The 27163-nt window shown below is 37.2% G+C and overlaps 1 protein-coding gene across 1 annotated transcript in view; it reads right to left on the reverse strand.

Annotated features, from left to right (window-relative positions):
• LOC126090234 (ATP-binding cassette sub-family C member Sur) overlaps positions 1 to 27163 on the reverse strand; it is a gene marked incomplete at its 5' end in the record, with an annotated part of 407614 nt that overhangs the window by 249632 nt on the left and 130819 nt on the right. Inside the window, one exon of the mRNA XM_049906975.1 lies at positions 15246 to 15395. Coding sequence (XP_049762932.1) covers positions 15246 to 15395 — 150 coding nt within the window. The remainder of the gene's footprint in view (positions 1 to 15245; positions 15396 to 27163) is intronic.

The raw sequence follows: 27163 nt of genomic DNA on the forward strand, positions 1-27163 counted from the left end.
TCTCATCTAAAATTGGTGAATAATTGAATTGGGTTTCCTCGTTTACTAATAGATGTAAGGATATACCCATCCCAACACCCATAATTAAATGAGCAAATCCAGTTCAATTATTCACCTCTTTTAGATGAGATCATAACCCCAGGATAGAAGCAAAACTTCAGGCCCCAGTCCATTGTAGTTAAAAATATCATGGCTGATGCATAACTTTAGTCTGGTCAATGTAGTATAATTGGTGAATGTGTAATAATGTATGTAATTTGTTAAAAAGTGGTCATTGATGTAATTGTACATTAAGTTATGGATCAACGCCTTAACAAGCTGAGATTATCTTTGCCTTGTCATCATGTTTATCTGTGCATTATCATCCTTGGGAATCAGTAATGTACTTGAAAATGGGCTTATAACCCGAAACCTAGGTTGTGCAATAACATTGTGAAACAAGGCTAAGAAACAGTGTTTGTTTATTTAATTTATCAGATTTTTTAATTATCTGTCAAATGAAGTTATCACTGCCTGTAGAAGCAAAAGCAAACAGAAAAGGCAGATTTAAGACATAGCCCCTTCAAATGATCCTGAGAATATTGTAACTGTTATAAGACAAGAAACCATATCTCAGGGTTGGTGTGCAGGTAACTGCTTTTAACAGAGTAAAAAAGTCTTGCAAAAGGAGCAGATATGGGTAAGGAAGGAGGTTAAGATCTTTCAAATTGCATTTCCAGGGAGACCTAAATGCCTCTGCATTTGATTGGTACTACAGATATTCAAAATATTACACAAACCCCAGTTAATGAAAGTATCCACATTATTGAAGTGTGACATTATTATTTACTATTTTCTGTTGCGTAGTAGCAGTATGAGTGCCACATAGTGTAAAAGCATATTTTCTTATTAACAAACTCTTACACTTGATTTGATTTATTTTTACATTCCCTTCACTTGAGAGTACTTCATACAGAGAAGCAATAATGGGCTTAAAAAAGACCCTACTTTGAGTAGCTTCCAGAAAAATGTTAATGAAGAATAAGTGATGAAATATTGCAGAACCAATATTAAAACACAACATCAATAATAATAAAATGTAATTGGATGGATAAAAAATCCACTCACCAAGCAGCAGCAGAACACACATACAAAATAAGGTTATGATTAGGCAAGGTTCTGGAGCCAGTGGCTCCTTCTTCAGGCAGAAGGGTTGAAGAGGATGGAAAAGGGGCAAAGGAAAAGGACTGAAGAGGTCTAGGAAAAGGGGTAGATTTCAGAAAAGTCACCCAGAATCACAGGTCAGGGGAAACTTACTGGATGGGATGAGAAGGAAAGTGCATCCAAGGAAACATTAGGGGCAGATAACAGTGGGATTATGTAGAAGGAGAGAAGTCTGGTGGAGTGGGAATTGGCTGACGAGACATATAGGTTGCAGATTAGCTGGGTAAGAGCAAGAGATTGCTGTATTTTAAACCATTAAAGAGGCTGGTGTAGAGTAGGATTACATACGGAAACAGGGACTTTCAATGCTAGGCCTTTTGGAGGACTCCAAAGGACGAACAGGTTTCAAAAAATAGAATGTGGGACCTTAGTTTTGATAGTGCAAAAGCATGTTTTCAAAAACAACATATGTAATATGTGATGGGATTCATCATGACAAGAGAAGACAATTTAAAATGTTAGAAACCATAGGAGTGGCAAAAGAGACAAGCAGAGGGAGGATAAAAGATAAAAAGCCAGAAGAAAAGCAAAGGAAAAAACTCAGAAAAAATCAGAAAAATTCATATGGAATTCATGATAACAGACAATGGTCAACAAGAGGCAATGAATGGGTGAGAATTTCTCACCAGAAAAGTGGTCTATATGGTATGAAAAAAATGTCGGAGAAGAAAAAAATCAATTAGGAAAGTAGTGAAAAGATCCAAATTTTAAAAACTAGGTGAATAGAAAGATAAAGTCATAGAATAAAATGTAAACTATTTAGCTTGGCAGTTAAAGTAATGTAGGAGATGGCAGTAAAAGTCAATCAGAGTGGCTTGGCAAAAAACCAATACACAAAAACCTAAAAGAATTATGTATAAACAAGATAAGTGGAGGGTGGGAAAGAAAGTAGCTGTCAAATTTGTAAATAAATTTGTGAAAGATGATCAGGAGAAAGCCCTGCAGTGTAGTGAATTGTAAATTGTTAGAGGCAAATTCATAAATAACAATGGAATTGTTATATTCAACTAAAATGGACCCATCTATTTGCACATAATTCAGTACAAGAAAAGATGTAGGGGCAAAGAGTTGATTAGTCTTAGTGACACAGACAAATAAACAAATGGATTAGCACATAAGGTTGAAGACAGACACCAGTTTGAACAAGACAGGTGACAACAAAGACTGACAAGAGTGTTGCATAAGAAGGAGTGATGGTCACATGGGCTAATATAACAATGAAAGCAATCAATTGTTGACAATATAACATAATTGAATAGATACAAAAATCTATTCACCAAGTGGTGGCAGAGCATACTAATAAAAGAAGGTTATAATTAGCAAGCATTTGCAGCCAGTGGCTTTCCTTCTCATCCCAGCTGGTGAGTCTCCCCTGAACTGCAGTTCTGGGTGATTTTTGCTAAATCTATCCTTTTTTCTAAACCTCTCCAGTCCATTTCCTTCAACTCTCTTCCTCCCCCTTTAATCCTTCTGCCTGAAGAAGGAGCTAGTTGCTCTGAAAGCTCGACTAATTATAAACTCCTTTTATGTGTGTGTTCTGCCGCCAATTGGTGAGTAGATTTTTTATCTATCCAATTACATTATATTGTCATAAATTGGTTGTTTTCATTCTTATAACATCAAGGCCCCCGGAGTAGACAACATTCCATTGGAACTACTGACGGCCTTGGGAGAGCCAGTCCTGACAAAACTCTACCATCTGGTGAGCAAGATGTATGAAACAGGCGAAATACCCTCAGACTTCAAGAAGAATATAATAATTCCAATCACAAAGAAAGCAGGTGTTGACAGATGTGAAAATTACCGAACAATCAGTTTAATAAGCCGCAGCTGCAAAGTACTAACATTAATTCTTTACAGACGAATGGAAAAACTAGTAGAAGCCGACCTCAGGGAAGATCAGTTTGGATTCCATACAAATACTGGAACACGTGAGGCAATACTGACCTTACGACTTATCTTAGAAGAAAGATTAAGGAAAGACAAACCTACGTTTCTAGCATTTGTAGACTTAGAGAAAGCTTTTGACAATGTTGACTGGAATACTCTCTTTCAAATTATAAAGGTGGCAGGGGTAAAATACAGGGAGCAAAAGGCTATTTACAATTTGTACAAAAACCAGATGGCAGTTATAAAAGTCGAGGGACATGAGAGGGAAGCAGTGGTTGGGAAGGGAGTAAGACAGGGTTGTAGCCTCTCCCTGATGTTATTCAATCTCTATATTGAGCAAGCAGTAAAGGAAACAAAAGAAAAATTTGGAGTAGGTATTAAAATCCATGGAGAAGAAATAAAAACTTTGGGGTTCGCTGATGACATTGTAATTCTGTCAGAGGCAGCAAAGGACATGGAAGAGCAGTTGAACGGAATGTTGTAAGGCAGACATAAATCGACAGTGCATTACTTAGTATGATAACTAAAGGTTATCAGCCTTCATTAATAGCTCAGGGTACCAGTTTCAAAGGTTTCATAAAACTCTTGGCTCCCCAATATAACATTCCATGAAGGAAAAGTTCAATCAAATGACAGCATTTGCAGGCAAGTGCAACATAAAGGATGATGGGCCCAAGATAGCTGCTGCTGCTCTACTTATATCATTAATGACTTTTTTGACATGTTTAAGCAACACACATCTTTGAGCAATGAATTGCATCTATCTGTGAAACAGCATGTGAGCATGTGAGCCTTACACTAAAAATCTTCAAATTCATATATTCTCCCTAATTTCATCTTCATTTGGTGAAACTGTAAACAAATGACAGTTAAATGGTAAGGTCACAAATATTGTAAATAATAATACAATAAACATGAAATATATTTTAGTATAATGATAAGGATAGTTGCTACTCACCATATAGAGGAGATGCTAAGTCTATTTTTGTCAAAGGTCTTGTTCGCCGAAAGCTAACTTTCTGACAGTCTTTTTGTCATGCTTTCTGCAACTCAGCATCTCTGCTGTATGGTGAGCAGCAACTATCCTTTTCATTATATTGTTACATTCCATCCTGGATTTTCCATTGTTTAAGTATATTTCCAGGTACACCATAGGTGTGCAATATTTTCCTTGCTTCACTCATATCTTAAACCTCATGACAAAGTAGACTATATCCAAAATTTCTGAATTTCAAAAAATTAAGACGTAAATGTCATCATATTATTTCTTTTTTTTATTTGTTTTCCAGTTTTGTTTGCTTGCTCAAGGATAAACTAGGAATCATTGGGCATCTATTAGACAACTGGTTCAGGTGATGGAAAAATGGAAATGAGCGTATGGCATCGTTGGCCAGAAGGCCCCTATTTGGGGAAGTTCGGCCACCAAGTGCAAGTCTTATTTCATTCAACACCACATTGGGCAACTTGCACATCAATGATGAAGATGAAATGATGATGAGGACAACGCAACACCCAGTCCATGAGCAGAGAAAACCTCCAACCCAGCCAGGAATCGAACCCCGGCCCATTTGCACGGGAGGCAAGCATGTTACCACCAAGCTACGCAGGTGGACATTCAGGTGATTTAACAGAGAATGCAGAACAAATGGTGCTTGTAACATTACTGGAACCCTGTATTAAAAAGTTGGGTTTCAGAAGCAGTGAAAAGGTGAAACATAATATCAGCTTCTCATTTCCCCATTTAGGTCCATCATAGGATACGAAACAGTTTTCTCAAACCACCTGTTGTTTCCATCATTAGTATATCAGTGGCATTCCTTTGTTAAATGATTCACCCTCCTAGAACGCTGTTAACTATGAAGTTCAGCACTGCAATGACCAACATACTGCAAGATCTAGTAATATAGGGGGGAGATCCTTCCACATTGCTCTGCAGATCTTCTGTTACAATTGAGAAAAAAATAACAGCAGATGCTCATTGTAGATCACTCTGTACCATCTGAACAAATATTATCAAGCACAAAGCTCATACTAAACAGCCAATGCCTGTCTGGAAGTATGTACGGGAAGATCGTTTTCTTGAAAACCATTGGTGTCTATGACTGGTAGCTCATATTGCATTTTTTATTATGGTTTATATCACAATTCACTTTCTTTGCTAAAAATTGACATACCAAAACATGTACACAATATTCATGTAATATAATAACTTAGGGATCAATAGCTTGTGGTCTTGTGGTTAATGTTGGTGCCTCTCAATCACAGGGCGTTAAGTTTGATTCTCACACAGGCCAGGGATTTTCTCGACTTGGGACTGAGTTTGTGCGTGTCCTCAACATTGTTTCATCATCAACATGCAAGTCACTGAAATGGCATCACATAAAAAGACTTGCACCAGACAGCCAAAAATGCAAAAGCACATTCATTTTATGACTTATGGGAACATACATGGGTGCAATATCCGCATATATTTCAATTAGTGAACACCCTCTCATTTTCGAGACACAAACAAAAACAGTGATTGCAGTTTATGACAACTTTAGCCATTAGTGAGGAAGGCAATGTCAAACAGGAAAGACAACACTAACTGGAAGTAACTAGCATTACCTCACAACCAAAGATAACCAACATCAGATTTTATCATTCACAAAATGTTAAATTAATAATGAGTGATCAGGTAGTGATCGCTCTGTCCCTCTGTTGTTAGGACAAGGGCAGATCATGATTATAGGCACAATTTCAGCAAAAATCTCATTATCTATTTATCAGATCACTTCCTAGTTTAATCTCAACATCTTTCTCAATACCATTCTCCAGGTAACTGGAAGTGAAAGCCAGAATCTCCCTGTTGTTGTACTCAATCTGATGACTGGAGCCAAGGTAGTGTTCTACTAATACAAATTGGCTCAGCTGTTGTAAGCCTTTGTGACACTTGTGCTCTATAGATCAGTCCTCCACAATTCTGATGGTCTGACCAAAGTAAGACATGCCACAACTGCTAGGGATATAGCAGACAATGAGATCATTGTTTACAGAATATATATGTGCCTTTTTCTTAGATGGTGGTAGCAAAACATATTTCAAACTGTGTTTTCTCAATCCAGTCCTGCTGTAAATAGTATCTGTGTAAAGCAATAAAGGTGCAGACTTAGGTGCGGCATCATTATTTTCCTCATTCAGGTGATGCACGGTTGGTCAACAGCACAATGTGTGTGTTATTTGTCTCTCACCTTACCAACTCTGACACAAGGTTACTGCAAGGTGGGCTAACACAGCTGATGAACTTTCAGGTAAGGCACTGACATGGGGCCTATAAATCAAGGTATGTAGTATCCCACCATGGTGAGCCATATGGTGACAACTATCAGCATGAAGATACAAATTAGTGTGGGTACACTTCTGATAAATGACAAGTCCCAATGTACCATCGGCCTCTTTCTTTATCAGTGCAGCAGTGATGGGAAGGCAATCAATTTTCTCATTTCCATGTTAAAGCAAACATTCGGATGGATTGAATTGAGATGTTCTAAAAAGCTGTGCAAATTCTCACTACCATGACACCAAATAATAAAAGTATCATCTACTTATCTAAAAAAAAAAAGCATGGAGGCTTCTGAGTGACTGACTGTAGAATACATTCCACAAAATCTTCCATAAAAAGAATGGCAGAGGTTGGTGACAAAGGACTTCCCATTATAACTCTCTCTGCTCATAGAACTGGTCATTCAATAAAAAGTAAATGGAGGGCAACACATGTCAAAACAAGTATGTTAATTCAACACCAGACCTAACTTTAATCAAGCATAGTGAATCCCACAGAGAAATGTGAGTGAAGAGAGGTACCATATTAAAACTCAGTAAAATATCAGAGTCAGTCAAACATTCCTCTGACTGACATGATACCCACTGAATTCCTAATGTGATATACAGCAGATAAGAATTTGCTTGATGCCTTCCTAACAGGCAGCCTCTGCTCCTTCCAAGATCCAGTGAGGCTTCAATTCAAAGAAATAGTATCGACAGAGATATAAGCCAAATAAATTCATAAAGATGGTACTGATCCTCCATTATACACAAAACAGGTCAGAACACTCTTGGAGGGAGGGGGGGGGGGGGGGGGGGAGGATGCAAAATTTAAAAGAATGTAAAATACTTTAATGTAAGACACTTTTAACAGTTTCTTCAATGAAACTCTGTCATGAAATGTGACAGAATATCCAAAGAGATTCTGGGTGTATGTAAAGTCCACCAGCAGCAATACATAATCTGTGCCTAGGAAGTTTAAATAAAATGCTTTCTGTCACAATTTTTTCATGTTTTATGAAATTATATAATGCATTTCAGACGCTATCAGTCCATCTTCAAGTGGAAATCATCTAATACACAGTTTACATTTGCTCTTGAATGAGGTGAAATGCATTTTCCTGTTATGAGAAAGTTAGGTATTAGGTTTTTCTTTTGTGAATCAAGTGCAGCGATATCTGAGAATCAGTGGGGAAAAAATAACAGTAAAAGACTTACCAAACAAACAAGGAAGAACATTTTTAATCTTTGGAGACCAGTCTTGTTTGTTTGATAAGTTTTTTGTTGTTTTCTCCACTGTTTCTGACATACTTCCACACTAATTCACAAAATACGAAACCTATCATCTAACTTTTTCATAACAGGAAAATGCATTTCAACTCACTCAAGAGCAGTTATGTATTAGATGACTTGCACCTGAAGATAGATCCACAAGATCTGAAATTCACTGAGTAATTTAATAAAATGTAAAAAGATTTTGACTGAAGGCATTTTATTCAAACTTCAAGACATTTTATTCAAACTTCATGTGTATTTAATAAATTCATATTCACAGCTGCAAAATATGGATAAAATAAAAATAAAATACAATCAATACCTTGACTGCAGTATAGCAATGATAATGTTACCAATGACACTGCCACTAAAGTGGAGTTACTAAACACAGCTTTCCAAGATTCCTTCACCACAGAAGGCGAAGTAAATGTTCGAGAATTCAAACCAAGAACAGCTGCCAACATGAATACCTCACAACTAGATATCTATGGAGTAGTGAAGCAGCTTAAATCACTCAACAAAGGCAAGCCCTCCAGTCATATTATATGCTGATTAGGTTCCTATCAGAGTGTGCTGATTCAATAGCTCCATACTTAGCAATCATATTCAACAGCTCACTCATTGACAGATCCATACAAAAAGACTGTGAAGCTGCACAAGTTACACTAACACCCAAGAAAGGAAATAGGAGTAATCCACTGAATGTGACTAACATTGATTTGCAGTGGGATTTTGGAACAAATACTGCATTTGAACTTTATAAATTAACGAAAAGAAAATGATTTACTGACAAACAATCAACACAGATTCAGAAAATTTCATTCTTTATTCTCATGAAGTAGTGACTGCTATCCACAGGTGATGTTAAATTGATTCCATGTCTTTATATTTCCAGAAGGCTTCTGACACTGTTCATCACACGCAACTTTGAATCAAATTCTGTGCCTATGAAGTATTATCCCAGTTGTGCAACTGGATTCATGATTTCCTGTCAGAAAGGTCACATTGATAGTAATTGATGGAAAGTCATCAAGTCAAACAGAAATCATATCTGACATTCCCCAAGGAAGTATTATAGCCCTCTGCTGTTCCTAATCTATATAAATGATTTAATAGGCAATCTGAGCAGTCATCTTCAATTGTTTTCAGATAATGCTTTCATTTACCATCTGGTAAAGTCATCAGATGATCAAAACAACTGAAAAATGTTTTGGACAAGATATCTGTATGGTACAAACTGTGAAGCCTTCCACATGAGTACAGTACTAAAAAGAATCCACTAAATTTTGGTCATACAGTAAATCACATAAATCTAAAGGCTGTGAATTCAATTAAATATTTAGGGATTACAATTATGCATAACTTAAGTTGGAATTCTCACATAGTTAATGTGTGGAAAGCTAACCAACAACTGTGTCTTATTGGCAGAACACTTAGAAGATGCAACAGGTCTGCTAAAGAGCTTGCCTACTGTATGCTTGTGCATCCTCATCATGAGTTCCACTTTGCAGTGCAGGATCTGCTTCAGATAGGAATACTGGGGCATATCAAAAAAGTTCAAAGAAATGCAGCTCAATTTATATTATTGTAAAGTAGGGGTGAGGGTGTCATGGATGTGATACACGAGTTAGGGTGGCAATCATTAAAATAAAGAATTTTATAGCAGAATCTCTTCACAAAATTTAAATTACCAACTTTCTCCTCCAAAGGGGAAATTATTTTGTTGGTACCCATCTACATAGGGAGAAAGAATCACTGTAATGAAATAAAAGAAATCAGCTCCCACAGAAATATTTCAGTGTTCGTTTTTCTCCTGCGCTGTTTGAGGGTGGAATGGTAAAGAAATAGCTTGAAGGTGGTTTAGTGAACCCTCTGCCGGGCACTTAATTGTGAATTGATGATTGGTCACGCAGATGCAGATGTAGATACGTACTGACCAACTAGTAAGCTCAAGCAGAGTAGCAAGGTGTTTTGCTACACAGTGTGTTGGCGCACCTATATTAATGTATTACTGACAATAGAGGAATTGCTTCCTTACAGATCTTCAGATAATCTAAAGGAGACAACACCATACATGTTGAGCTATTTACTTTTCTTCAAGAGGGTGGTAATCTTCCTCTCAATTATTTTTGTCTGGTCAGCACTGAGTCTGTGATGCAATGGTTCAGCTAGTAACCGCTGTGTCTTATAAACACAACCCCATTTGTCCAGCTCAACCATAGCATTGTTCTTTTCCTCTTGTCCACAGATAACAATATCAGAATCCACACTGAGAAACTGTAAAGTAGAATTCTCACATTCTTTGGCAAACATGCACCCATCAATGTGACACGCTTCTATCCTAGACTCCTCGGTAGCACCCCTTTGACAAAACTTACGAAATAAATAACTAGAAAAGCATTTGGGTTCCAATACAAAGTTCAAGCTCTTCTCTAGCATGGATAATGATGTGTCATCCAAATACTTACTGGTGAGTTGTAATATCACATTACAAGTCAGGGAAACATTTGTTTCTAAATATGCCATCTTTTGGTTTCTGGTTGACATTGCATTGTCCACCAAGGATTTAAGGTGGCATGCAGGGTGAGCTCTCATCTCATTTGTGTTTTGAAAATGACAGGGTGTTTACCTGTCAAAATATAGAAATTTTTCAAGGATGGAACCCAGCTGCATTCTGGTAAGTTATTTGACCAATCAAAAACTTGGAGAGGCCCAAGTAGTTATCTTCATGTTTCTAAATAAAAATGCATAAATTCATTTCTGGAGTTTGCTTCATCATTTTTACTCTGGATTTTCTAACTGTTTTTCAGCATGCTTAATTTGACTATTAAAGTCCATAACAATTCATCATATGGGTTGTAAATGAGCATTTCAGACCACGTCCATATAATAGAACAATGTGTAAAATAACTTATTAGCTTTCATTTACAAACAAGCTGGAAATATTTTGATAATATAAGGAAAGACATTAATCACAAATTAAATGCATAACAAACAAAATAAAACAGAGAATAAAACTGAAACTTATTTGTGATTTCAAGAATTAACTACTGCGTAAGATCCATCTTAGAGTTGGTACCAACAGACACTGTTAGATTGTGGAACTGGAAGAAGCTTGAGCTGGCTCAAAGATTTCTTAAGCTGCCCAGTTCATTCAAGACATGATCAGGCACAGTATTACTTAGGGGACCCTGTCATCACTTGCAAACATTCATTAAAGAGGCATCTCGTCTCCACTTGCTTATTATTAATATTTATAAAATTAAGCAAGTTCTTTTCCTGTAAGTTTATCATGAATGCAACTGTTTTTTACATTAAATTTTGTTTTGAAGTTACATGACATTATCATATTTCATTAAAAAAATATTTCCAAATATCTTTTGATTACTTATTACATTCATCATCACAGTCCAGCAGGAGCTCCTAATATACAGAAAATCATTGACCTCTTGGCTGAATCTTCATTTTGTGAGAGGTGGAAAAAATTTTGGAAAATAATACCACCCTGGACTGAAGGAGTGTAACTACATTCTCTGCCAGAATTTCAACTACCTTTCATTTTGCCTTGAAATGGAAGACAACCTTTCCAAAATCCTTCTGTTGACAGTGAAAGTGGTATTCCGGTACCCGCCCCTCTGGTCCTTATGCCACACATACTCCCAGTACTTTCCCACATGAGACATATCCCTGTGAAAAACACAGATCCAAGACCATCTCCACGTAGCCATTAAGCACGTCCTGTTGCAGCCCCATCACAAGCATAACCCTTCCATCAGGGCTGAAAGTCATGCTTTATATCAGTCCTTTTGCACAGCCTTTTATGTAGGTAATACCACATACTAGCTGTTCTGTCAAATGAATTGCCACTGCCGAACTGTGATCAACGGCAAACTTGGACACTCACCCCATAGCAGAAGCAAGAGATGCCACCAAGTACAACAAACCAGAAGCTCCTGTAAAGTTTGGAAGGTAGGAGATGAGATACTGGCAGAAGTAAAGCTGTGAGGACTGGGTGTGAGTCGTGCTTCGGTAGCTCAGATGGTAGCGCACTTGCCCGTGAAAGGCAAAGGTCCCGAGTTCGAGTCTCGGTCAGGCACACAGTTTTAATCTGCCAGGAAGTTTCATAATAGTGCACACTCCGCTGCAGAGTGAAAATTTCATTCTGGAATTTATTATTATATTATTGTTGTAACTCATCACTAGTGCTCTTAATAGTGCACACTGTTTTTATTCCATTTATCTTGCTGTCAGTACTGTTGCCCACAGATTATTCTAGCTCTGTTTAGCGAATTTCTTTTCCTGTCAGCAGTCAGTTGTTTAACAGCTACTGCAAAGCCCACTAGCCTTGGCACTAAACCTCCCTCTTCCCACAAGATACCTGCTGCTTTCACTTTCAGGAAGCTATGATCCTCAACCTCAGTGTACTTTGCTATGCACTGTTCCCTTGCCCACCCTGATAAAGAGTTGCTAATGTCCAGCAGCAGCAACCTCGCAAGCTTTACACCTGAATGTACCTAGCTTCACACTGCACATGCAAATGTTCAGTCTCTGCCAGCTCATTTCAGAGAATTCTGTCATATATGAGGTGTTTCACAATTGTGTTACACGCTTCTAGAAGTTGTAGAGGGGAATTAGTGGATCACGTTTTACACAGGAACCCAAGTCTGTAGATGTCATACAATGACACTGCAGAGCATCAAAGTTATAGGCACTGGCACTGGCAAATGTATGTATGTACAGAGTGGTTCCATGATGATCTCCCAAAGGTTCAAGGATGATGGAAATGGATAAATGTATCAGTTTTAGGTAAGGATCCTTGGTATGGAAATAAACAAGTTGAAAGATACAAGTGAAAATCATTCTGATCCCTCTGACAGCAGAATACATGCACTGGTACTGCTGTTGTTAAGAATATAGGTATACAACTTTCAGAGCAGTAATATCAACTAAGACAGGCACAAATGTCTAAAACATGGGCTCTAAAATGCATACCTGAGGAGCTATTGGCTCTTTTTGATATTTACTAGTGTGAAACATATCTCCTCTATTGAACAAGTGCTCATCGCTCTTAAGGTATGCATTTTAGAGCCCATGTTTATGAGACATTTTTTCTTGTTTTGATCCATACTATCACTCGAAAGTTATCTGAGTAACAGTCTTAGCAACAACAGTAATGGTACATGTATTCCACAATAAGAGGTGTCAGAATGGTTTTTGCTTATAGCTTTTGACTTGTTTGTATCCAGTGCAGGGACCCTTGCCTCAAATTACTACATTTATCCTTCTCCATCATCCTTGAAAGATTGTAACATCATCATGGAATCACCTCATATATACGTACATTTACAGGCCCCAGTGCCTATAACTTTGATGCTTGGGAGCGTTGTTGAATGACATTTCTGGACATGGGTTACTATGTAAAACTTGATCTACTAAGTCCCCTATTGTAGTGTATAACATGAATTATGAAACATCCTCTATTTAAAGTCATACACATCCATGAATACTTCTGTCAGAAACCTGGCTCAAAACAAGTATTCCCATAAGCTTGGTAAATTTAGACAGCTACATCTTTCTGAAACATGACAAATGTTACAGAAGAGGGGAACAAATAAGGGCATTCATATGCTGTGATTTATCAACTACTAAGCTGCACACATCCAACAATAATGAAGATAAACAAGTAGAATATATTTTCATAGAGATCAAATCCCTGAACAGAAAGTTTCTCATATGTGTCCTCTTCCAACCCTCTAAAGTAGGCAAGTTTGCTTGCTTTGAAACTACTCTTTCAAGTCTCAAATCTATATATGAGCATATAATTATACCTCGTGACACTAACATAAATTTTCCAGACAATAGTCCCCCCAGTGTGAAATCTAAGCAGACGACTTTTTCTTAAAATGTGTCACTATTTCAACTTGCTCCTACCTATCATAAAACAGCAGTCACTTTCTCATAGATATATTTGCAGCAAAATCCCCAAATAGAGTAATTCATACCTCTCAGATATCTGCACCTGGCATGTCTGCCCATGACATAATTTTCATGATGTACTCACTAGAATGTCCCAGAAAGAAGCCACAGTTGGCTATATACCAAGACTTCAAACACATTAATTTATCTGAATTGGCAAGAAATAGTTTGTGGAATGTCTTATATTCCCTTCTCAAACATAAACAAGAAACTTCATGGATTTACTAACAAACTTACTCAACTATATGAAAAATATGCTCCCCTAAAGACAGGAATAGTAAAAAGGAAACCTGCATCTTGGCTAACTGAAGAATTACAACAGCTCATGATTCTCAGAGACATTGTATATTGGGCATTCAAACTGCATCCCATGCCTTAAAATCTTATTGTTTACAAACAAAAGCAGAACAGAGCCAGTCCAGCTGTGAGAAATGCAAAATTCCGGCATGCACGTACATTAACCAACCACAGAAATAGATTAGCTATCCTGTGGAAAAACCTATGTGGTCTTGGTACAGGCAAAGTAAAACCTGCAGCTGATCCCATTGTCCCAGCTGAAGAACTGAACCGGTAATTCACATTACCTACAACCATAAATGAACCACAAATCAGAGACTCATTGACTACTTCATGAGGATAAATGACTGTAGCCATAGAAAATTCTATCTAAAGCATATTACTTGCACTACAATCATAAAACGCCATCATGCATATCAGATCAGCTTCTATTGTACACATTGGCATCACAGTCCAAATTGTAAAGCTTATTATTGACACATTTCTGTCCACTGTAACAGTTATCTCCAACCACTTCTTAAACACAAGTGTTTCCCCTGATTTTGTGTCAGTATAATACCAGAAATAAAGAAAAAAATGACATCAGCAGCCACAGAACAGCACTCTACAAATAGCGTCCATAGAATGCAGGATTAAGATTAGGCACAATACACTGTCCAGTATAATTATGACTCTTTCCACAATGAGGCTTAAGTTTCATCTTACATAATTCCCTTTTAGAAACCCTTTTTACACATTAGAAGAATAGCATACATACATGTGGAATAAGAAATGCTTTGCAAAAATATGTGAACAGAGTTTAGTAAACCATTTATTTGTAATCTTACCATATGTTAATCAATATTGTATTTTGAAGTATGTATTATTGTGTTATGTATCAAAAATTGAAACCTTTGTTGTTTTTGTACAAGTGAAACAAATCATTCAATGTTGAATAAAGTGTTGTTATTATTATTATGTTTCAATGGTACAGTGTCTTTTTACCTTTACTCCTACCATTATTTATGGCTAGTAATAAATTGTACTCTGCCTGCTGTAATTTTAATTTTGCTGGTGCAATTTAACAATTAGAAAGTCATTGGTTGAAAAAATTGTAATTTGTAAAGGGTTTCTTAAAATTTAAGGTACTCAGTAAATTTAATAAATGTATTACACACAAACAACGAACATTTTATGGTTTTGGAGGGTACTTTATTAATAATAGGTACTGTTTGTACATTATAAAACTATAGTTACTATGGTTATCAAAGGAAGCACTTGAAAAAAATAACTATTAAAGTTACCTCAGGATAAATTCATACCTGTAATGCATTTTTCAGTCGTATTCCTTCAATGTTAACAATGTGAGTTGAACATTGTGATAAAGTTCCTTGAGCAATTGCTGCTATGAAAACAATACATCCCATAATGTACCCATTTCTCACAAAGTCATCCCATGTAGGAAAATAAATCTGCAAAATATAGATAGGAACAATTAGTGATTGCAATGCTAGCATTGAATGTCAACATATTATTTTTTCCCACACATCATACAAATTGCTGTTCATACCACAGAAGATAGTATCATTCTACATTCTTTCACAAAAATCTGTGGTAAGCTGGCAGCATCAGATTATTGACTAATCATGTGCTTTCAAGAATACATACATTTGTAACTAATTAGCTTATCCAAGCCAATAAATGCAGAAACACAGTAGTTGCCACACTTCCTCATAGGCATGATCTGATTTATAATTCGTGTGTAAACAAAGAAATTCGGAAAACAAACATTAAAATAAGGAAACTGTGTTCTCAATACACCAAGTGCGATGTACTGGATATAAGCAAGCTACATGGAAATCTGCACACGAAGCATGGAATGCATTTGAACTATGATGGGAAAAGATTTGTTTGTGATCGTGTTAGTGAAATAATCAAAGAAAGACTTGTAAGGGATAGAACAATTTATCAGCTTCCTGAACATCCTTCCAACAGCGAGGAAAACAAAATAAACAAGAAAGAAGAACGAAAATACAACGCTGCTGACGTTCCTAATTTAAACTAGAGGTATGTGATGCTGTAAATATGATTCCCAATTACCAAATCGTGAATACGCCCGAACTAAAAATTTATCACCATAATGTGCAATCCCTGCGTAATAAGATCGATGAAATTAACGTTCTATTAACACATGAACTTAATGATATCTCAGTGTTATGCATTTCAGAGCACTGGCTTAACCCAGAATTAATCCAGAATACGAAAATAAACAAATTTGTCTTGGCTGCTTACTACTGCAGGAATAACAACAAACAGGGTGGGGTAGCAATTTACACAAAGGATAATGTAGATTTTATTACACTACCTGACTTAACTAGGGCAAATGTCGAAAAGGATTATGAAATTGCAGCTATAAAAATTACTCAGTTCAACCTGGTTATTGCTACAGTTTACCGATCACCGTCCGGGAATTTTGAACTTTTCTTAAACAAAATGGAGTCATTGCTAAATAAAGTAAATAAAATGGATTGTGAATTGATAATCTGTGGTGACTTCAATATTGACTTCCTCACGAATAGTGGAAATAGGGAGACCATTTTGAACCTTGCAACGTCCTACAATTTAAAGGCTGAAGTAAAAGCAGCTACCCGAGTATCAGAAACTTGTCAAACAGCTCTTGATCAGTTTCTAGTAAAGAAGAGTTTACACAACACCTCACTAAAAATTTTCAATGCAGGTTTTAGTGATCATCTTGCTCAAATATTAAGCATAAAAGTACAAGGCAGTATTATTAACAACATGTCTTTTAGAACAGCATATCGAAGTTATAATCAGCATAATGTGAACTACTTCAACAACTTATTACAGAAAGAAAAATGGCTAGGAGTGTACAAAATGAACGATATAAATGAAAAATTCGACACTTTCATTGATACATTAACCCATTTCTTTGATCTTGCATTCCCACTGAAAACATTAACCATACAGGGAAACTCTAGAACAAACAGCTGGATCACAAAGGGAATAAGGGTTTCATGCCAGAAGAAAAGACTACTTCATGAAATATGTAACTCAAAAAATTCCTCACCTGTAGTACGCGCATACTATAAAAAATACTCCAAAATATTAAGAAAAGTAATAAAAGCAGCAAAAATAATGCATAATGATGAAATCATTTATAATTCAGCTAATAAATCAAAGGCTATGTGGAGTGTTATAAAAAAAGAATGTGGAGAATACAGACAACCTTGGAAAAATATAACACTATCACATAAAAATAAAAAAGTAACAAACCCCTTAGAAGTAGCTAACACATTTAACAACTTTTTCACAGGTGTTGCTGAAAATATGTTACAATCAAACTTTAAGAGCATCCAGGCAAATGAATATAAATTAACTACATGTAGAGGATCAATGTACATCAGTTCTGTTTCACAAGATGAAGTAGCTAAAGCAATAAAAGGACTAAAAAATTCCAATTCGGCAGGTATTGATGGTATACCTGCAACAATGTTAAAGAAGAGCGCATCAAACCTAATTGAAGTACTCACACATTTATGCGACTGCTCACTTCAGGCAGGCACTTTCCCTGATGTGTTAAAAACATCAAAAGTTATTCCTGTATTTAAAAAAGGGGATAAAGACAATGTAAATAACTACAGACCCATCACAATTTCCTCCTGCATCTCTAAAGTACTGGAAAAAGTTATGTATGAGAAACTTATGAAATTTATAAATAAAAACAGCATCCTGTGTAATGAACAACATGGATTCAGAAATAAGAGGTCAACGACAACTGCTGTCTATGAGTGCATCAATTCCATCCTAAACCTGTTGGACAAAAAACAGGAAACAATAGGAGTCTTTATTGACTTGTCAAAAGCTTTTGACATGGTGGACCATAAAATTCTGCTATCAAAGCTAGAAAGATATGGTATTCGAGGTCTGTCCAACAAGTGGATCAGTTCCTTCCTGACAAATCGTATGCAGGCAGTGTGCGTCAAGCACACAAATATTGAACTAAAAACTGTATCTAATCACTTATCTGACTATAAACAAATAAAATGTGGTGTACCCCAAGGATCCGTATTGGGACCCCTTCTGTTTCTTCTGTACATAAATGATCTAAGCTTAAATATTGATGCACACAAATCAATCATATTTGCAGATGACACCACGATTCTACTAAAAGGAGACGACGATGAACAGTTACAGCAGACAGTAAACACGGTCACGAAACAACTTAGCAGCTGGGCACAGAGTAATCAGCTTGTAATAAACAGTAAGAAAACCGTTGCTCTAAAATTCCACAATGTTCCTAACAAGGACATGTTTATCCCATCAGTCTCTATCAATGACGAACCAGTTGGTAACAGTACTGAAACCAAATTCTTAGGACTTTGGCTGCAGAGTAACATCAGATGGAATAAGCATATTGAATGTCTCAATGCAGAACTGAGCAAAACATGTTATCTTCTTTGTTCATTAAAATCATGCTGTAGTGAGAAAACAGTATTGAATGCATATCATGCGTACTTTCATTCTCGTCTTAGATATGGGGTCACCTTCTGGGGAAACTCTAAAATAGCTAATAGCACTTTTAAACTACAAAAAAGGGCCATTAGGATCTTGTTTGGGTGCAAGCCTAGAGACTCTTGTAAACCCCTGTTTAAGAAATCTGGTATTCCCCCATTACCGTGTGTATACATTATGGAAACCCTTTTGTTCTTTAAATTAAATGTAATAGGCAAGGACCAGAGGCTACAAAAAAACTGTGATATACATGAGCACTTTACCAGACAAAACAGGAACTTACATATGACTCAAATCAGCACAGCACTGTGCCAAAAAGGTACTTTTCACATGGGAGTTAAGCTTTATAACAAACTTCCTGAAAACATAAAAGCTATCACTGAGGTCAATACATTTGGAAAATCTCTAAAGTCATATTTACAGCATCACTGCTTTTATTCCATTGAAGAATATTTAAATTTATGAAATGTGTTATATAAATACTTGTGTGTAAAGTGTTTTATTGTAAGCTTAAATATGTATGCCTTGAAATTACTTTCAGCCTGTATATTTATAACTTGACTTGTCCAATGTCTTATGCATAAGCTGCTATGTAGACAACAGGACCAATAAAATACAATCTACAATCTACAAACCCAAGTTCATGGAATAAGAGTTTAATGTCAGTTTTCTTTATCAAAAACATCAAACAAGAATTATTCAAATTTTAATTTACTAGTGTGTACTTTTGTGTGAATGTTTTAATCTCCAAATGTTAATAGCCATGGGAAATATAACAGATCTTCTCTGCTAGGCACCATGCTAAGAACTTCTTGCAGTTTCACTGGTTACAGGAGGGTCACTGGGAGTAGGGGGAGATTCCACCCATACTGACATCCAGCCAATGTGCTATGATGCCAGCCTTTATCAGTTGGCCTTATTATTATTTTTTTACATGAATTTCTTATGGGAAGAAAAAACAAAAAAAAAAAGATAATACTGGACTGACATTTGCCTGATTTAGAGTCACTGACACCATCTTCATGTTGTAGAAACATGGCAAGTTTGGTGTCTGTTTCTTCCGGTAGAACCTCAACAGCTATTGTCAAAACTGCTTTATATGGGCACTTTCAAATCAGTCAGCTACCTCCCTAGAAGCTAACTTCCAGCTCTCAGTTAGCTCTACAAATCATATTTATTTTGAACACACCAACTATCAATGGTGACTGCATTCAGAGAGCTGTTACCTATCTACATCATTGGTGCCACAGAGTCATTCCTCTACTGCCTTGGCAGGCTAAGCACTGCATTTACATTGGGAAGCAGGAGATACTCACTTATGCTTATAATTTTGACAGACACATGACTTATCTACCACTTCTTTAACACAGTCCAACTATAAGCATTTTCTGTCTTATTGGGGAGGAGTCCAAATATGAAAGTGGCTATGCTATACACCAGCTGTATAGCAAGACGACACTCAGTACAAATGTATATAATGAACACAGAGAATGCAAAAACACGTCCTAGTTATTATATATGCAAAGCATTGTAACAGGTGTTTATCTGACTGACTGTGATAAAGTTTGTTTGAGATGGTCGAAAGGCTGGTTCTTCATTTAAAAAGAAAAAAAAAACTGAAAAAAGAAATAACTTATCAGATGTTCACATGATGTCCTCATTATTATTTCCTAAAAGTGCATGAATGGTGGTGAGACTGCTACTAGTCAACAAAACACTGGATACATATGCTAAGCCTGAGAATGTGAACACCAGAGATATGTATGCTCTGCAAAGTATAAGAGGCTGATAACAGCAGAACACAGCAATGGAACCATGTATTGTGGAATACATCAGTCATTACACTTGTTGAAAATGAGACTCTGCAGTAAATGACCTGTATATGTCCCTTTCCTGGATGCAACTGTCTCATTACTTATGACTGCAGTGGCTAGGCCATTGTAAGTCTATCATGGAACAATGGAAAGAAGTTATTTTGTCAAATGAACTATTCATCACACTGATAGTCATCTCAGCATACACTGTCTTCCATGAATGCTTGCTCAGAGCTTACACCAATGGATAAACACAAACCAGTTACAATAGCATTATGCAATGGAGAAGATGTGGCTGCCACCGGATATGTCATAAAAGCAGTGCACCACATCAGTTTTATTGTTGAGCATTTGAAGTACTCCATAGCTAATATATTTCCCTCTGAATGTAACAAGAACTGTGAAGCCTCCCCCTTCATCTTTAATTCATCCTTACACCAAGTGGGGTCCGCCCCTTCCTGTTTCACACCTGAGTAACCTGCCACTCCCTTCTGTCCTATCCCTCTTTCGTCCCTGAGGAAGGAACAAGCCGACTTTGAAATTTGCCTTTGTGTGAGACCATGTGTATGAGGTTCGTGTGCTGGTGTGAAGTGTTATTGTTTGAATTGCTTCTGCATAATCTTCCATTGATTGTATCAATACCAGTTTGTATTGTGATATACTGTGAAATTTCAAACATTCATGAGTGTCGTGACAAACTCGTACTGTTATCACCAATTATAGGTCTAAACTTAATTGTGCTCTTTTAAAATTTTTGAGAACAGTAGGCCTATCCTCATTCAGAACAAACGTTCTCGAATTTTGTTGTACAACTATATGAGAAATACGTACTTTTGAGAATTTTCAGATGCTTACAAGACTATATTTTCATAAGTGACCAGTACAAGTGTTTTGGATACATAACTTATTTCGTAGAAAATCAGTGTTTGTGGTTAACAGTACTGCCAAAGAATAGATTACCCCTGAATTTAATCATATATCAATGCATCTAAACATGCATTACTGAGAATTTTTTGAAGCTACCATTGTCCTTCGCATAGTCTACGAGCAATCTGTAGTAAATCAGCATTTAGTTACTTTAGCAGATATTCTAACATATTGTGTTACATCTAGTTTTCCCTTAAAGAGGAGTAGCCCTAAATATTATCTGAATTTATCATAAATTAACTCTGTTTTCAAATTTGCTAACAGCTATAATTAATCTCAAAATGTTTTTGGAAATGTGATTTTTACCATGGGTTTTTGTGTTGCCTTAATAAAAATCTCATTTTGTGTATTTGCTTCAATTCTAACAGGGAATTAGCAACTTTTTAGCTCAACAGATTAAAAGATAAACAGTGGGCTTAATTCAAAGTTATTTGTTCACTGTCTTGTAATCCATTGTACAGCCATAATGCAGCCCCACTGCGAATGTTGTTCATGAACATGGGATGAGTTGGTTGAATTAGTAGGCAGCTGGAAATCACCCTGACTACTGTCAAATGATTGGCAGCTGCTAAGAATTGATGTGTTGGAAGAGCTGTTGAGAGTTGTATACCTGTGATACTGTATTCTGTCTCCACTGGATAAAGTATATGATCTGTCATTATTCATCCACTTGGGGGACTCAGGGTGTTGTACTGATCCCCCGAATCAATAAGTTTGAAGTGCTATCTTTCACTGAAACTGAAACTGAGCCAGTGGGACTCACTTCACCTGTTCTGGGGTAACCTGTTTTGTCCAGTGTCAAGAGGAGGCAAATGCAAAAGGGTAGGGGTCTATTAATTGCCAGCAGTTCAAACATACAGTAAATGATGGTACCCCTTAGGGAAATGGCAGCAAAGGACAGGAAAGGATACCAGGTGCACTCAGTGTGTATGCCTGGGGACCTCATTCAACATGTTCAGGAGACTATTCTAGCAGCCACTGAGAGAATAGGGTGCAACCAACTGCAGATTGTGGTGCATGTTGGAACAAATGATGCCTGTCATCTAGGCTCTGAGGTCATACTTGGGTGATTCCAGCAACTGGCAGAGAAGGTTGAGAAGACCAGTCTTGTGCATTGAGTTTCAACGAAGCTCAAATTTGCAGCATGTTCCCCTGAACTGATCATGATTCTTCGGTTCTGAGGTCAGTGGAAGGACTGAACCAGAGGCTTCAAAGTTTCTGTGACAAGCTAGGCTGTGACTTCCTGGCCTTGCGCCATACTTGTGCCTGGACTTGTGCCCCCTAAATAGGTCAGGTATGCACCACACATCAGAGGCTGCAATTCAGGTAGCTGACTGTGTGTGGGGTGCACACAAGATTAGTCAACAATCCATCCAATAGAGATAACAGTAGCTGAAGGAAGCCCAGAAGTATCAGTGTAAGTTCGAAAGAAATGCCTCCAGCAGGTGAGAGCATTAAAATCCTAATGGTAAACTGCCGAAGTATTCGCAACAAAGTGTCAGAGTTTTAAGCACTCATGAAAAGCAGTGAAGTTCACATACTATTAGATCACAAAGCTGGTTGAAACCTGAAGTTGATAGCAGTGAGATTTTTGGGGAAAATCTAAGTGTATATCAAAAGGATAGGAAAATGAGAAATGGAGGTGGTGTGTTAGATGCAGCAGACAAGACACTGAAATCCATTGGTATCGAAATTGAAGCTGCATGTGAGATAGTTTGTGCAAGACTCAGTATAAGGGTTGGGCATAAAATGATAATTGGATCCTGTCACCTACCAGATCCACCTACTGATGTAACTGAAAACTTTAGAGAAAACCTCATTTCACTTGTACTTAAATTCCCCAATCACATTGTGATCACTGGACGAAACTTAAGTGATCCAACAATTAACTGGGAAAATTACTGTTCTGTTAGTGCTTGGCATGAAAAGACACTCTGTGAAGCATTACTAAATGCCTTCTCTGAAAGTTACCCGTTGTTGTTGTTGTGGTCTTCAGTCCTGAGACTGGTTTGATGTAGCTCTCCATGCTACTGTATACTGTGCAAGCTGCTTCATCTCCCAGTATGTACTGCAGCCTACATCCTTCTGAATCTGCTTAATGTACTCATCTCTTGGTCTCCCTCTATGATTTTTACCCTTCACACTGCCCTCCAATACTAAATTGGTGATCCTTTGATGCCTCAAAACATGTCCCACCAACCAATCCCTTCTTCTATTCAAGTTGTGAAACGATCTCCTCTCCTCCCCAATTCTATTCAACACCTCCTCGTTAGTTATGTGATCTACCCATCTAATCTTCAGGATTCTTCTGTAGCACCACATTTTGAAAGCTTCTATTCTCTTCTTGTCCAATCTATTTATCGTCCATGTTTCACTTCCATACATGGCTACACTCCATACAAATACTCTCAGAAATGACTTCCTGACACTTAACTCTATACTTGATGTTAATAAATTTCTTTTCTTCAGAAACGCTTCCCTTGCCATTGCCAGTCTACATTTTATAACCTCTCTACTTCGACCATTATTATTTATTTTGCTCCCTAAATAGCAAAACTCCTTTACTACTTTAAGTGTCTCATTCCCTAATCTAATTCCCTCAGCCTCACCTGAGTTAACTCTACTATATTCCATTATCCTAGTTTTGCTTTTGTTGATGTTCATCTTATATCCTCCTTCTAAGACACTGTCCAATCCATTCAACTGCTTTTCCAAGTCATTTGCTGTCTCTGACAGAAGTACAATGTCATCAGTGAACCTTAAAGTTTTTGTTTCTTCTCCATGGATTTTAATACCTACCCCACATTTTTCTTTTGTTTCCTTTATTGCTTGCTCAGTATACAGATTGAATAACATCGGGGAGAGGCTACAACCCTGTCTCACTCCCTTCCCAACCACTGCTTCCCTTTCATGCTCCTCGACTCTTATAACTGCCATCTGGTTTCTGTACAAATTGTAAATAGCCTTTCGCTCCATGTATTTTAGCCCTGCCACCTTCAGAATTTGAAAGAGAGTATTCCAGTCAACATTGTCAAAAGCTTTCTCTAAGTCTACAAATGCTAGAAATGTAGGTTTGCCTTTTCTTAATCTAGCTTCTAAGATAAGTTGTAGGGTCAGTATTGCCTCACATGTTCCAATATTTCTACGGAATCCAAACTGATCTTCCCCAAGGTCGGCTTCTACCAGTTTTTCCATTCGTTTGTAAAGAATTTGTGTTAGTATTTTGCAGCCGTGACTTATTAAATTGATACTTCGATAATTTTCACATCTGTAAACACCTGCTTTCTTTGTGATTGGAATTACTATATTCTTCTTGAAGTCTGAGGGTATTTTGCCTGTCTCATACAGTTTGCTCACCAGATGGTAGAGTTTTGTCAGGACTGGCTCTCCCAAGGCTGTCGGTAGTTCTAATGGAATGTTATCTACTCCTGGGACCTTGTTTTGACTTATGTCTTTTAGTGCTCTGTCAAACTCTCTCGCAATATCATATCACCCATTTCATCTTCATCTACATCCTCTTCCATTTGCATAATATTGCCCTCAAGTACCTCGCCCTTGTATAGACCCTCTATATACTCCTTCCACCTTTATGCTTTCCCTTCTTTGCTTAGGACTGGGTTTCCATCTGAGCTCTTGATAGTCATACTAGTTCTCTTTTCTCCAAAGGTCTCTTTAATTTTCCTGTAGGCAGTATCTATCTTACCTCTAGTGAGATAAGCCTATACATCCTAACATTTGTCCTCTAGTCATGCCTGCTTAGCCATTTTGCACTTCCTGTCGATCTCATTTTTGAGACTTTTGTATTCCTTTTTGCCTGCTTCATTTACTGCATCTTTATATTTTCTCCTTTCATCAATTAAATTCAATATTTCTTCTGTCACCCAAGGATATCTACCAACCCTCATCTTTTTACCTACTTGATCCTCTGCTGCCTTCACAATTTCATCCCTCAAAGCTACCCATTCTTCTTCTACTGTATTTCTTTCCCCCATTCTTGTCAATTGTTCCCTTATGCTCTCCCTGAAACTCTGTACAACCTCTGGTTTAGTCAGTTTATCCAGGTCCTATCTCTTTAAATTCCCACATTTTTCCAGTTTCTTCAGTTTTAATTTACAGGTCATAACCAATAGATTGTGGTCAGAGTCCACATCTGCCCCTGGAAATGTCTTAAAATTTAAAACCTGGTTCCTAAATCTCTGTCTTACCATTATATAATCTATCTGAAACCTGTCAGTATCTCCAGGCTTCTTCCATGTGTACAACCTTCTTTTGTGATTTTTGAACCAGGTGTTAGCTATGATTAAGTTATGCTCTGTGCAAAATTCTGCCAGGCGGCTTCCTCTTTCATTCCTTACCCCCAATCCATAGTCACCTACTACGTTTCCTTCTATTCCTTTTCCTACTACCGAATTCCAGTCACCTATTACTATTAAATTTTCGTCTCCCTTCACTATTTGAATAATTTCTTTTATCTCCTCATATATTTCTTCAATTTCTTCGTCATCTGCAGAACTAGTTGGCATATAAACTTGTACTACTGTAGTAGGCGTGGGCTTCGTGTCTATCTTGGCCACAATAATGCATTCACTATGCTGTTTGTAGTAGCTTACCTGCACTCCTATTTTTTTATTCATTATTAAACCTACTCCTGCATTACCCCTATTTGATTTTGTATTTATAACCCTGTATTCACCTCACCAAAAGTCTTGTTCCTCCTGTCACTGAACTTCACTGATTCCCATTATATCTAACTTTAACCTAACCATTTCTCTTTTTAAATTTTCTAACTTACCTGCCCAATTAAGGGACCTGACATTCCATGCTCCGATCTGTAGAACACCAGTTTTCTTCCTCCTGATAACGACGTCCTCTTGAGTAGTCCCTGCCCGGAGATCCAAATGGGGGACTATTTTACCTCTGGAATATTTTACCCAAGAGGACGCCATCATCATTTATTCATACAGTAAAGCTGCATGCCCTCAAGAAAAAGCACCTAGAACGGATAATTATGGGCCTCACTCATGATCGAAATATCGTGGATCTAATGGCAACAATTAGACCCAACCTCTTTGGGGATGTCCACATCGATAATGGTAATAGTGACCATGGCTAAGTTGTGGCAACAAAGGACAACTAAAACAAATAGAAAGATATATATGTGCAGTAAACTAGAAAAAAAGATCAGTAGTGTCATATCTCAATGAGGAACTTGAAACTTTCAGCACAAAGTAGGAGCATGTGGAAGAAATATGGCTCAAGTGTAAAAGAATAGGTGAGCATACACTGGATAGATAAGATCCGGTAGAACAGTTCACAATGGAAGGAATAAAAATGGTTCAAATGGCTCTGAGCACTATGGGACTTAACATCTGCGGTCATCAGTCCCCTAGACTGAGAACTACTTAAACCTAACTAACCTAAGGACATCACACACATCCATGCCCGAGGCAGGATTCGAACCTGTTTCCGTAGCAGCAGCACAGTTCTGGACTGAAGCACTTAGAACCACTCGGCCACAATGGCCGGCAATGGAAGGAATACTCTATGGTATAGAGTCACTGAAAAGAAACTTCTAAAGAAACGGAGATTACTGCATAATAGGTGCGAAACAAAGTGTAGGGCTATAGTTAGAGAGATGCTGAGTGAAACACATTTGGCTGTCAAGAGAGTATGCATAATGCCTTCAATGATTACTGTAGCCAAATATTGTCAAATGATATTTCACAAAAACCAAAAAAATTATGGTAGGACGTAAAGGCCATTAGAGGCACCAAAGTTAGTTTTCAGGCCCTACTGAATGAGATAGAAACTGAAATTGATGGTAATAAACCAAAAGCATGAAATGCTTAACTCCATTTGCAAATGTTCCTTTATAAAGGAAGACCCAGGATAATAGCCCCAATTTAATCCTAGTACCATTGAAAAGATGAATGAAGTAACTATTAATGTCAGTGGTGTTGAGAAAC

Source organism: Schistocerca cancellata, chromosome 1 (genome assembly GCF_023864275.1).
Source record: "Schistocerca cancellata isolate TAMUIC-IGC-003103 chromosome 1, iqSchCanc2.1, whole genome shotgun sequence".
NCBI lineage: Eukaryota > Metazoa > Arthropoda > Insecta > Orthoptera > Acrididae > Schistocerca > Schistocerca cancellata.